Raw genomic sequence first — 13,181 nt, 5'->3', positions numbered from 1 at the left:
ATAACACACGGAACATAACAAATGCTGCTACTTCAAATTTATACCAGCTTAGCTGAGACCCAAGCCTGAACCTCTCTTGGTTGATAACTCATTTGTCTGTTTGATTTCAGCGGCTAACCTCACTAATTTGGATAGTCTCGACAGCGCGTTGAGCTTTATTGAAGACCAGGTGCATAGATCGAGGCAGCGCTATCGAAGGCATGCGACGGACGATGATTACAACATTGAAGTCCTTCTGGGGGTTGATGACTCAGTTGTTCAATTCCATGGGAAAGAACATGTTCAGAAGTACCTGCTGACCCTGATGAACATTGTGAGTACAACCCCGCTAACCGCGCTGTGGGAAGGCACTGAAGGGACAGCGAATGTAGGTTGCTGTAGCCATTTGAATAAGACATAACAGATTTTTCTCATGGCAGGGGATAAAATAATTCTAGGAGGAAAATCCAGGCCACTTTCAGAAAAGCTGAAAGGGGAGAAGGAAAAGAAGAAAAAGGGGCCGAGGAAGAAGCTGACTGTGGGACTCTTGAAATGTTCAAAGTCCACCTTATGTGCTTTGGTGGCTGGGGGCACAGGGTCAGGCGCTTAGGTTCTTGGAAGTCATTACATTTCAGATGCATATTCCCTTAACCTAAGCTCCCTGCTGAAGAGCATGGTTTGGAGAACTGTCTTCAAATAAGGTTCTATTAGAAACTTCAATTGGCTTATACATTTTTAAAATTACTCAGTTAAATTCTTTGATTCTTCAACAACCACTTTAGGTCCCAGGCCACCTGCCTACTCCTTGTTCAGCCTGCAGTAAAATGTTTTGCAGCACATCACTGAACTTTGTTACATTGATTTAGTATTTACTCCATGAGTGACATCTTTAGGTTTCCTTAGTCAAATATTTAATCTTCAGAACCATTGTCGGTGCCACAGACTGTATAGTGTGGTAGTGATGAAAGGAAACACTAGAGAATATTATATGTGAAAGAACCATTTCTACTTTCTAAATGTCAGCGCAGCAGACACAGCAGCCCTCTAGTACCCCGGTCAGTAAGCAAAGACTCTATTTTGTGGGAAAAGGATCAAGTTTTGAAAAATCATCTCTATTATAGATCAAAATCAAAATACGTTTTATTCTTCTGGCCAGAAAAAGGAAGTGAGGGGTAGCCCCCTTCCCAGGCAACTCATTTGGGGATGACTTTCTTCCTTCTCATTCTCATCAGGATTAGAACTCTTTTCACAATAAAACGCACTTCGGTAAAAACTTCAGGTTCAGTGAGTGTATGTTCTAAGTGAAATATTGTTGAGTAAAAAACTGTAGGTCTGCTCTGTTTTTGACAAATAGAGTATGACTGCTGAAGTTTACAGTCATGTCAAGAGGATGAGTGTCTGTAGCTGACTTCTTGGCGTTACAAACCGTAAAGGCAGGTACCTGGACAGAAATCCAGGCTATTATGTACATTTGCCTGGGATGTATTTTTGCCAAGATATATTTTTTTAATTATGAAGCTTGTTTTTTTCTTTCTTTATTACATTCCTTTAACAATGTGTAGAATGTCACTGTTTTTCACTTTAAATGAGAGGTGGAATACAATTTAAAAAAATCCCTGGTGTGATATAAATTCAGTTGCACTGACTTTTTATAACAGTATTGTAAATAGTTAAAAATCTGCACTAACATTAGAGTGATAGGATATTTAGTGTCTGCTCTGATGGCTGTAAATACAGAGATTCTAACAGAAGGGACATAGTGAATTTCATTTATTTGTGTGGTTTGTTTCCTCTGAGGCTTAAAGTCTACAGTGAAACAGATGGTTTTCTACATCTCTAACTTACCAAGCCAAACGGGCCAAACCAGGAATGTGGCAAACAGGCTGAAACAGAATAAACTGGACTCTCTACTTATCATGTCACTTAAATCTATTTTTAAGAATTAAAATATACAGTAATGGTAAAGAAGCCATAAATGTTCCAGCTCTGGAATATAGTTTTTCCTAATTTTAGCAAACCATCCAACACACAAATTGTAAGAAATGACGACTCTTAAACATGCTGTCTCTGCAAGTGGTTTAGAAAGTGCAGCCTGTGTAAGCGTACCCACAGGGCTGTAGCAGCTCGTGGCATAGGCAGTAGTTGTTCTGTTGGGAGATCTGAGGTGGAAACATCTCTTTTGGGGACCAAGGATGTGTCCCTTGCCTTGTGTCCGAGGTCTGAGGAGCTGTTTGAAATCCACAGGGCCTCTTGAGGAGGCTCTGGGTAGTCTTTGGCAGTCATCAGTGTTGTCCTTTTCTTTCCTTCTTCAAAACACGGCTGGTTGCTGGAGTGTATTTTAGCAGAGGGATGGGTGCTGGTAACCAGGTCTGTTTCCAGCTGTCTAAGTGTTGCTCCAGTATAGAGAGGCAAGAGCGGTTTGTTACTGCAGATACCAGGCGGTGCTGGGGACCTGCATTGTGTTGAGGGACATCACAACGCAGAACTCCTTCCCCTTCCCCTCGGCAGTGTAATTCCAGTTGGCAGCTCCTCCAGCTCTTGCCCTCATTGCTGGATGGATGCAAGGTGAATTTCTGTGTAGACCAGTGCTTTGGTCTCCTTTGCTGAAATGCACACAGTGACTCCCCCATTGTCCTCTCTTCTACCTTTTTTTTTTTTTTTTTTGGTAGAAAATGGGCCCAAAATAAAAAGCCTTGGGGTCTCTAGTTGTTATGGGTCACGTGTAGACAGTATGTTTCTAATGAGATGTGTAGGTCCAAGGGTAGCTGAAAAAGAAGACAGCTACAAAAAATTCCAGCTCTCTTTTTAAATCTGGTGGAAGATCCTACCATAACCATCAGATTGTGTTGTGTACCCTGCTGGTTTTATGGATGCAGTCAGTTAGCTTTGTATAGTGACAAGGCAGTAAGCATAAAATCAATTAGCTTCATACAAGGTAGTAAGCATAAAATCAAAGAATGCATAGTAAGTAAATAAAATAGTGGAAGTATTTACTGGAGATGAGAGGGTGATCAAACAGTTGAATTTCTGTGGTTTCAAAAATGATATAAATCCCAGGTGAATCCTGCCTTATGTCCCGTGTCCTGGAGGCATGGAATCACTTTCCCAGGCGCAACTCCCAGTGCGGCTGCTTCTCCCCGCTTTGCTTGATTTCGCTGTGTGTGATGCCCCGCGCAGTTATCCTTAATTAACTTTTCCCAGGGATCCTGGGTGGAACCCTACCACCAACCCAATCAAAACAATGTATTTTTTTCAAGCCCAGTGCAATGACTTAGTAAATCTGTTTTGTGCCGCTTAAGCGATGTGTTAGAGTCCACACCTAAAAGCCATAAAATGAGAAAGAACAGGGGCCGGGTGTCCTGGCTATCTTGAATGGCTGTGCTAGTATTTATCCCAAAGTTTGGAAATGAAGTCAGTCCCAAACGAATGGTGATAGACGCCAGAGGATTTTTAACACTTTGGGCTGCAGCCACGTATCGCCTGACTGTACGCCAGCCGTTTCACCGCAGTGAGCTCGGCCTCTTGCCACCCCCTTTTCATCCTCCAGTTATTTCCTCATACAAAAACTCTGCTTTCTCTTGACATCCCCTCTTTTCTCTGCTCGGCACCATTGGGACATTCAGCCCATCTTTGGAAAAAATGCCATTGTTTTCGCTTTAGAGACCCTCGGCTGCCTCTTGCACGCACCATTTTCTTTCGTACGTCATGCTGTGTTTTTTCCTGGGAAGGATATTAGCTTGCACAGCCCTCTGCATTTCCAAGCGTGAGCCCACACATTGCACAAATTAACTTTGTATTTATAGCATGCAGGAGCATTGCAACAGAGGAGAGATATTTGGGCGGTAGCTTGCAGCTCTGTAGTTTACTCGAGAACATGGAAGGTAATTTAATTTCAGCAAGAAGGTGGCTAAAAATCCCAGGGATTTTATTTGCTCATACAAGTATTAGAAAAACACGAGGCTAGAAGTGGCGTTGGAGAATTATCTATCTTGTTCCTTGGGAAACAAAAGGATTTCACTACAGGATGCTACGGGAGGAGGAGCAGGGTGCTGAATGGGCGTTAGTGAGCTAAAGTGGGTGTTGGTGGTAGCCAGCCCTGGGGCTGAAATTCTCTGATAGTTTCATAACCCGCTTTAAAATAGTTTTCAGGACTAAGCAGGACATTTGCTGTTGGCTGTGGAAGAGCAGCAGACCTGGGACTCGCCAGTACCTTTACCTGGCTGGCCCTGAAGTATTGATTGGTGAACATTTCAGCCTCTACAGTCCTGTGTTTAGGGTGACGTCCAGGATGGGTATCTTCAAAGCAGACTTCCTAAACAGAGATAGAATATGTGAACTTAGAATATTTTGGCCGTTCAAAATAGCAAAGTCTCATGAAATAAGCTCAGTTGCAAATGGTTTTGAATTTATTGTCTCCATCTGTCTTGACTTTAAGTCTTCAACTTTCGTGCTCCTCTTCAAATTGTGGGTTTTTTTCCCAGTGAGGCCCCTGTTTTAGCTTTTTCTTGTATCTTTTGTCTTTCTTCCTCCACACTATTCCTTAGTTCCTCGACTACCTCATCTTCTAATCCTGGCAGTTGTCATCCTTGTATATTTTTTGGAAGAATTTGCTTACAAAGTATGTACATTTTTTGATTTTTGGACAATTTTCAGGGGCAGAAGCCTTTGATTTTGTTTCCATTCCTTTGCGGTAATAGATGTGATATTGCAGTATTTAAGGATGAGCCTCTGTTACATCTGTGTAATGGATATTGGCCAAGAAGGCCAACAGCATTCTGGCTTGTATCAGGAATAGCGTGGCCAGCAGGAATGGGGAAGTGATGGTGCCTCTGTACTCGGCGCTGGTGAGGCCTCACCTCGACTGCTGTGTCCAGTTCTGGGCCCCTCTGTACAAGAGGGACACTGAGGTGCTGGAGCGTGTCCAGAGGAGAGCTACCAGGCTGGTGAGGGCTCTGGAGACCAGGGCATGTGAGGAGAGGCTGGAGGAGCTGGGCATGTTTAGCTTGGAGAAGAGGAGGCTGAGGGGAGACCTCATTGCCCTCTACAACTACCTGAAAGGAGGTTGGAGAGAGGTGGGTGTTGGCCTCTTCTCCCAGGGGAATAATGACAGGACCAGAGGAAACGGTCTGAAGTTGTGGCAGGGGAGGTTTAGAGGAGATATTAGGAAGAATTACTTTACTGCAAGAGTGGTCAGGCACTGGAACAGCCTGCCCAGGGAGGGGGTTGAGTCACCGTCCCTAGAAGTATTTAAGAAACGTCTAGATGTGGCACTTCAAGGCATGCTCTAGTGGCAGAGATTGTAGGTTGTTTTTTTTTTGGTTGGTTGGTTTTTTTGTGTGTGTGTATGGTTGGTCTCAATGATCTCAAAGGTCCTTTCCAACCATGAAGATTCTATGATTATCTATGATTATATACGGCCAAAATGTTTGCGATGCTAAAACCCATCTCCTCAAAGTAGATAGGTGCCTAACTGCCATTACTGCAAAGGGAGGTAGACCCTCAGTAGGATTTATACCTCACTTTGGACTAGACTTATCTGAGTATTTAGTCATTTACCTGCCTTTGAAATCAGTGAGAATCAGTTTTAAAAATGAGCCCATGGGATTATGTCTCTCCCAGACTTTAAGTGAAACTTCAGCTCCGGAACAAATACATTAAACAACTTTTCATTTGAATAACTGAAATCAATGGGAGTTATGCAGCTGGGGGCTTTGGAAAGTCCCTGGAGTCTTTCACCTGCATCTTTCAGCGCTACACATGTCTTTGAAATTATGGCCCTGAGGCACTTTTGAATATGTTATCCATCCTCTTTAATAGGATGTACATGATACTACTGTTATAGATGAGATTTCTGCTTTCGTAGCTCTGGCTGATGAGGGATGAAGATTTGCAGGTACAAAACAGCCAGTCCCTAATGAGAGGAAAGGGCAGAAATGCCATCGGTTTCTAACTGGCAGGTGGACGGAAACCTGAAAGCATGTCTAATACAAGCTGTTAAAAAGAAAGTGATGATTGAATACTTTGAAGTAACGGTGCACCTTGTATTCAGAAGCATGCTTTTTAAACTAAAAAGCATGTTTGTAGACGGAAAGGATATTTCAGTAATATAGAATTTACTGGATTTAAAAAAATGAAATAATTCATAAGCACCAATACTCATTATTTCAAATCAGTTTATTTCAATGTGTACTCTTCAGATGTGAACTAGCTGTAAGAAGTTCCACAAATAACAAATGCAAGTCCGTCTCTATTCGTCTGAGGAACTTCAGCTGTCAATAGTGGAATTACAGCTTGTTTCAAAATTTAAATCTATGTATGTGAGTTAACTCCATGTTTAGACTGTTCATTATAAACCAGTAGCTGTGACTAGTGAGAGCAACAGATTCTGACGAGGCCTCAGGAGATTATTTTTGTTCATTATCTTGATTGCCACACTACAGTGGAAGTTGTGGTTGGGCATTCAGGAGATCCCGCAGGAAATGCCCTCTCTGAACTCTTCCAGGTTTTCTTCATTTTCACAGGGGTATTATTTCCAGTGTCAATTAGGCGAGTGTTATCATTATTGCTGACTGGAATGTGCCTTGCTGCTCTGGACATAGCACAGAGTGTCACACAGGTGCTGGTACCATCCTTGAGGTACAGTGTAATTACGGTTAAAAGATAGTTTTTTTCCTTTACTCCAAATACCAACGTGAACTTTAGCCATAAAGGTTGCAGTCAGGGACTTTTGAGTCGTGACAGTGTGGTTTGTGTGATGGAGTACGGGTAATTAGTATCAGCTTTCCAATGTTGGATGCTTTTCTTAACAAAACCACATAGATTTGAAGAGGTCACCATAATTATTCCATTGACACCACACCCCTGTCTCCTGTATTAGCATAATAAATGAATCTGCTTATTTATTTTATGATACTATAGTTGGTTTCATTAAAGTGATCTTGAGACAGTAATTCAAACAAATACTAAGTCTTTTGGTGCAAAGGCAATTTATAGTGTTTAGAGAAACTTCTCAGAGCAGTGGTTTGTGGGCAAGAATGAGGAGTTCCAGGAGCCTGAGGGAGGAACTAAGGAAAATAAATTAGTCATGAAGTCAGAAAACAAAGTCTATGACCTTTCTAAAGCCAACGTTACAGTCAAAGATGAGATAGAGACCCGTAACATGAAGCTACCTAGTGCCTTGCCAACACATCTGCTCTGGGGAATGTTTTTCATTTTGATCAGAAGCAGCTAACTTGGACTTAGTAACATCTACTGACTCTCGCACCAGGGAAGGTAAATCAGGACTCGGCCTCGTATTTGTATACAAAATGCCAGATCCTTTTCTCCATTTCATAATGAACATTGCCAGGCTCTTCTAAAACTGCCTGTTGCCTGTGGTTTTGAGCAGAATGATAGATGTTTTCCAAATCTGAGATCACAGTTTGACCTTTAAGTTTCATGTGTGTTGTGTGCTTTCATTATTCTTTTTTCCTTGTGATGCTCAACAAAGATTTCAGAAAAAAAGAGTTCCTCTCTGAGGAAATGAGGAAATGCCTTGTAAGGACTAGAAAGGGAGACTGGGAGCCCTGGATTTCGCCTGATGACTTTCTGTGTGACCATAGTTTATCCACCCGAGGAATAGATGTAGTGTTATTCCTGTGGGATTAGGATGAAGCTTTGGGAATGTTAGAAATGTTAGTTTGGGATCTTCAAAAGCATAAAGGAGGTGATGAAAATTGAAGAGGATAGTGGCGTTTGAAGTGGGAACACAGAAAAATAAAGTGAGAGGGGAGTGCTTTTGGGAGGGTCAGATTACAAAAGTTTGTGCTCAGTATCCACCATGACATTTCTGGTTCCTATTCTGTAATTCAAACCAGCCGTTTCTTACAGAAATAGACAATCACTGGATGCCCACCAGGCACCGAGGCTTTGCTGCAGATAATTATGATCTGATGAATGAGCTGCATCTCAGGCTGGGCTCAAACAATGGCTTGCCAGGAGCTCTGCCATCCCACAGGGAAGGCGCTGATGCTCTCCAGCTCCTCCGCTGTCGCTCTGGCAGAGATCCGCCCGTGGTCCCCGCTCTGCCTGAGAGCATGTAGCCATCGGTAGTTTCTGCAACAGTAGCTACATAAGGACGTTGGGTGATTAAAGAGCAGCCTAATTGGGTTGGATGGATCAGCAATTTGTGGTGGCTGAAAAGCCAGATGTGTAAACTGCATCTTGTATTGTGCCCTCTCCAGATAGTTAGATAAGCCCTCTGATGGCCGCGGTAGCTGGGTCAGATCCGTTTGAGGTTGATGGTAGCCAGGGGTTGAAACTATGAGATGTCCGTCAGGGATGCGTGCCCAGGGAGCGCGAGGAAGCGGTGCTTACCCAAGCGTACGGTGCCGTGCACGGAGCCGCAGAGGATGAGCCTCGGGATGAGCTCAGCTGATTTATGGTTCAGCAGGATGGAGCCGCCTTGTGATGAAGTGGGCTGTCTTTTGCATAGCAGATACTACCAAACTTTGCAAGCTGGGAACTCCTTCAAACTGCATGAATGAGGTTGCCAATGACTTGCCAAAATATGCAGATTATTCTTTCTCCTGTTGCGTGTTGGTTTAGTTAGAGATTGAGGGAACCACCTGACTTTCCCTATAAATCCTACCAGCTACATCAGCAGGGAAGCCGCTCTGCACCAAAACCAGCGAAACTGCAGGCTGTTTATTACTATTTGTGTTACAGCAGTTTTCAAAATTCCCTTTTAGGATCGGGCCCCGCTTTGCTCAATAATAACAACTTTGCAGTGCTTCTTTTACAAAGCACGATGCATCTCACAGATGCTTAGCTCGTCTTTAATTGAAGTTTTTTGATGTATTCTACGTGCTTACTGTGCTGACTTCAAACTCGCTCAGGGCAGAATTATAAAATAAGCAGAGAGGGACAGAAGAAAGAAAGAAAGTCTTTGTTTTTCTTATGTAGCACCGATCTGTGCCAGCCTCATTTCTAAACAGAAACTTTAAATAGAAATGGATGTTTTGCTTTGATTGAAATATCCCAGAAAAATAAACCAAAGTTATCCCAAAATAGTTTGTGAACTACAATAGCTTGATGAAAGTCTCTTTACAGTATTTCACCATGCTTTGAATTCCTTGAGATTTACCCAGCCTTCTTCATCACCTTCTGTGAACGCTGATTCACTGCAGGACATCTAACAAGATTTAATGCAAAATCCTCACTGCCTTCAGTTCAGGAGCTGTGATTTTGGGATGGTCTTTGTGCACTCTCTCTTCCTGCGCAGCAACATAATTTTAGACTTACTGAACTAGGAACAAACAGGAGATCCGCTCTGATGTTTAATTGTGTTGATAGGAACCAGGATGTCCTCCTGAAGTACATGGAGATGCAGTGCTGTAAAAGTACTGTGTAATCATTCTCACACCGATGTGTATTTATTACACAGACCTCTGAACGTATATATCCGTTGTCTGATTATCTGTGCTTTGAAACAAACATTTCGTCACCTAATTCAGCAGTTGTGTTGGATGAGAGCCTGGAGCTTTCTGATTCCGCAGGCTGGTTGGTCATTTTGTGCCCTGTATGAACTGCATTAGCTTATCTCTCAACTTTCCTGTTGAAATGGCAGGTGGAGATTTCGAGACTCTGAGCTAGGGACTGCGGAGGCCTTTCGGTGTGAGCGCTTTTCACGAATGCTGGAGAGCACAACATTCAGTTGCTTGGATCTCATTTCTTTAATAACTTCCTGAAACAAATAGGTGTAATTTAGACCATGCTGAAAAAAAAGAAAAGCATCTATTTCAGCGTATTATCTCCGTGCAGTGAGACACTACTAGTAAAGCCAAGGTTTAGCTTGGAGAAAGGCGCAGAGGGTTCAATTCAGCCGCTGTGTGACGAGGGGTTGGACTCATCCTTATTAATGAAACCAAGACCCGGAGCTTTGAATTGACCCACTGTCTTGCAGAAAATCCGGTATCCCAGGAGAGCCAGGCAGCTCTGTACCGTGCTTGTGCTCTTCTGTTCATTCACAGTTTGTTTGTTAAATGTCATTTGCATGAACAGTCAAACAGTGTTTCAGCTCTGTTCCGTCAACGGTTTCAAGCCAAGTTTCATTTTGGCACGCAAGAGCGATACAGTTGTTCTGCTGCTCGACTATTGTTAGAGAGAGGCTTAGGTTAAATTCTGGAAGTTAATGAGAGAGCGGTGTGCAGCAATTTGGATTATGCTTTATGAACTAATTAAATACTTATTTACATGCTGTGTTTACTGTCTCCTCTATACACAGGAGGTTTTGTTCAGTACTCATTTCATGTATAGGTAATTTACAGTGTATTTCAGCCTCGTATCCTTGATGCGTGTGCTCTCTTCCCACTACACAGAGTGAGGCACGTTAATATCCTTGCCTCCCTTGACAACACATAGGGTCTTTTTCCAGAAAAGAAAGAATTTTTGTAAAGCAAAATGCATGTTTATACCTTACCTCTTTTATAATCTGTATTCAGTAACGGTCCTCAAAGTAGAAGATTTTTTCAATGCAGGAATATAAAGTTAGTCTTCTAAAGTCTTATTTAGATGTGCAAATAAACGATCTGATTTCCAGAGGTATTGTTTACCAAGCAGATCTGAACAGATCAGCTACTTTACGCTGCAATGAAAACAGCGGCCCCTGAAGCCAGTCATAACCAGGGGCTCCTCGCCCACCATCAGCCAGCCAAGGAGCTGATCATCAACCGGTAACGAGCCTGGATCCCGAGCATCCCCCAGCACGTTCCCCAGGTGCCCGGGCGGATGCCCTGCAGGGTGTGAGTCTGCTCCTGGAGCCGCGGTTCAGCCTTGCCATCTCCTTACCATCGGCGCAGGACGCTCGGGACTTTCGAACACTTGGACTTTTACCAGGCATAAAATGAGGCTCTTCTTTCCAAAAATACTGATAAAATGAATTAAAATTCACTTTAAAATGGCAATGGGGATTGCTTAGCAAAACCTACACTGTTGTATTTAGTTTTAATGATTTTTACAGAGATAAAAGATGGGCCATTAAAACTGGGGCTGATTGAAGAAACAGGACATTATTTACTGTGTTTCTAATGAAAGGTTGTCTGAAAGTTACTTATTAGCTTGTAGTAATTAATCTGTTTTGCAGGAATAAATTAAATTTAGGTCCAGCCAGCAAAGCAGTCCAGTTTGGTGCAACCTTTACCAAGGGGAGGAGGTTTTAGGAAAGGCACTCACCTTGCAGGGAATCTCATCTGCCTCTTCTCATTTGTAAAGCTAAACCCCTGCCATTTGCCTGGGTCTCATGCAGTCTTCATCACCGAAGATGATGCCGTCTGAATCAGCCTCTTTGAACAGTTAATATTAGCCTAGCTTGCTTGTAGCAGTGTTTCTTAAGTAATCTTTATACATCCACATTTCATTATCTATTCTAAATATTTACAGTTTTCTTTTCAGTGCTCCTAGGGTGATGTCCCTGTGTGCATGTTCAGTTATGTAGCTCTGGTATAAAAAAGAAGACAGTTTTTAATTTGCTGGTGTTTTGTAGCTTTTGTTCTGCTCGCAAATTTTAACGTTGATTAGTCTTGACACACAATAAGGCCAGCCCATGTGGCCGACCGGGCTTTTGGAGGGAGGTGTATCCCCTCATCAGAGTGTGATGTGATGGGTCCCAGATGGGAGAGTTACAGGGTGCAGCTGAGCTCATCCAGCAGATGGCTCTCAGGAGAGAGGTCCTCTCCCTCTGCTCGCTTGTCCCTTCCCTAGGCATGGTCTTGCCCACAGAGCTATTCAGGATTTTGCTTGGATTTCTGTGCTCGGGGCTCCAGCGGGCACACACAGCTGGGATGGGGTAGGGAGGAGCTGGGAGTCTTCCTTCTTAGCAGCAGTGGCTGTTGGGTCAGTTCAGCTGCATCGTGTAGGTGCACCATGATATTTAGAAATCCATTTAGGCTGGCACTTAAATACCTGTTAATGTGAAGTCTCTGATTTTAAATGATTTCCTGATTTATGACCTGTTGGGAGGCTACAGCGGAGTTTAGAAAAGAAAACTTTCCCTCTCACATCAGTGGAATTTTCCCCATTTAATATATGATCACAAAGTGATCTTTGGCTTAATGACAGTGCATAAAAGGTACTGCTGTGTCACTGCTCTCATAGTTACTTGTTGCCAGCATCATGGTTAAAGCGCTGAACTCTTTTCCAGGTTAATGAAATTTATCATGATGAGTCCCTGGGTGCTCACATTAACGTTGTCTTGGTGAGGATAATCCTGCTGAGCTACGGCAAGGTAAGCAAAGGTTAATTGAAATGGAGGATATCAATATCTCTGAACTTCAGTCTTTTATGAACAATGTAGTTACTGGTGACATGTATTGGTTTTGTATTTTAATTCATACATTGTCCTTACCAGTCTATGAATATAAAGAACTTCTATGTTTGTATGTGTTTGAACTTCACATTTCAAAGAATTTTGATTTCTTCTGGGTTTTCCCCGTGTCATTTTAAGTTGCTGCTTAGCTCTGGCAGTCTACCTTTTCAGATTTGTTTGGAATAATCCGTGAAATGTAGTGAACATTTTGGTTCCTAAAGAAAACACGAGGTGATGTGGTAGAACTGTGTGTAACAGTTCTGCAAGAGGGCTACAGCCTCATTCCTAGGACTCATTTAAACCTGTGCTTAACCTTAGTGGGACTGCACATGTGCTTAATGTTAAGTGCGAATTCTGTGGAGTAGGGGCCAGAAGGCAAGAGCTCTGCAGATCAGATCTGTAATTAAGAATACCCCGTCTTGCCTTGCTGTTTCCATGTAAGGGCAAAACCACAACTGCAGGCAAAACTCGGGTAAAGAGGAATGAGATGCTAAATGGTTTTCAAAAGTATTGAACTACTGAGTACCTGTGTCTTATTTTTGCCAAATCAACATCAAATTCCATGGAAACAGGAGCAGGGTGTTTCAAGTATGTTGATAAATGCTTTGGTTAAGGGCATGCAATTTTAGTGCTCTCCAGTACAGCAGCGTGCCCAGCTGCTCAAAGCAGAGTGTTAAAACTGAATGTCCCTTTTTCGGTGATTGGAGTTGCTGGCATTTGCATGTTCGTGGAATAAACCTGGGTTCCGGAGGACCCTGTGTGTGTGCATGCGAGTTGCTGAAATGCGGTCAGGGAAGAGCCAGCACAGACGGCGTCAGTGGTGAAGCTCCACTGGCATTGACCCGTTTACCCTCCTTGG

At 42.9% G+C, this 13,181-nt stretch overlaps 1 protein-coding gene across 2 annotated transcripts in view; it reads left to right on the top strand.

Moving 5' to 3' along the window:
• Positions 1-13,181, top strand: part of ADAMTS2 (ADAM metallopeptidase with thrombospondin type 1 motif 2) — a 188,714-nt gene that overhangs the window by 127,333 nt on the left and 48,200 nt on the right. For both annotated transcript variants that reach the window (XM_074603897.1, XM_074603898.1), the window contains 2 exons: positions 111-313; positions 12,158-12,241. In XM_074603897.1, coding sequence (XP_074459998.1) covers positions 111-313; positions 12,158-12,241 — 287 coding nt within the window. The remainder of the gene's footprint in view (positions 1-110; positions 314-12,157; positions 12,242-13,181) is intronic.

This window comes from Larus michahellis, chromosome 11 (genome assembly GCF_964199755.1).
Source record: "Larus michahellis chromosome 11, bLarMic1.1, whole genome shotgun sequence".
Taxonomy (NCBI): Eukaryota; Metazoa; Chordata; class Aves; order Charadriiformes; family Laridae; genus Larus; species Larus michahellis.
This window is presented reverse-complemented; position numbering and strand designations above follow the sequence as displayed.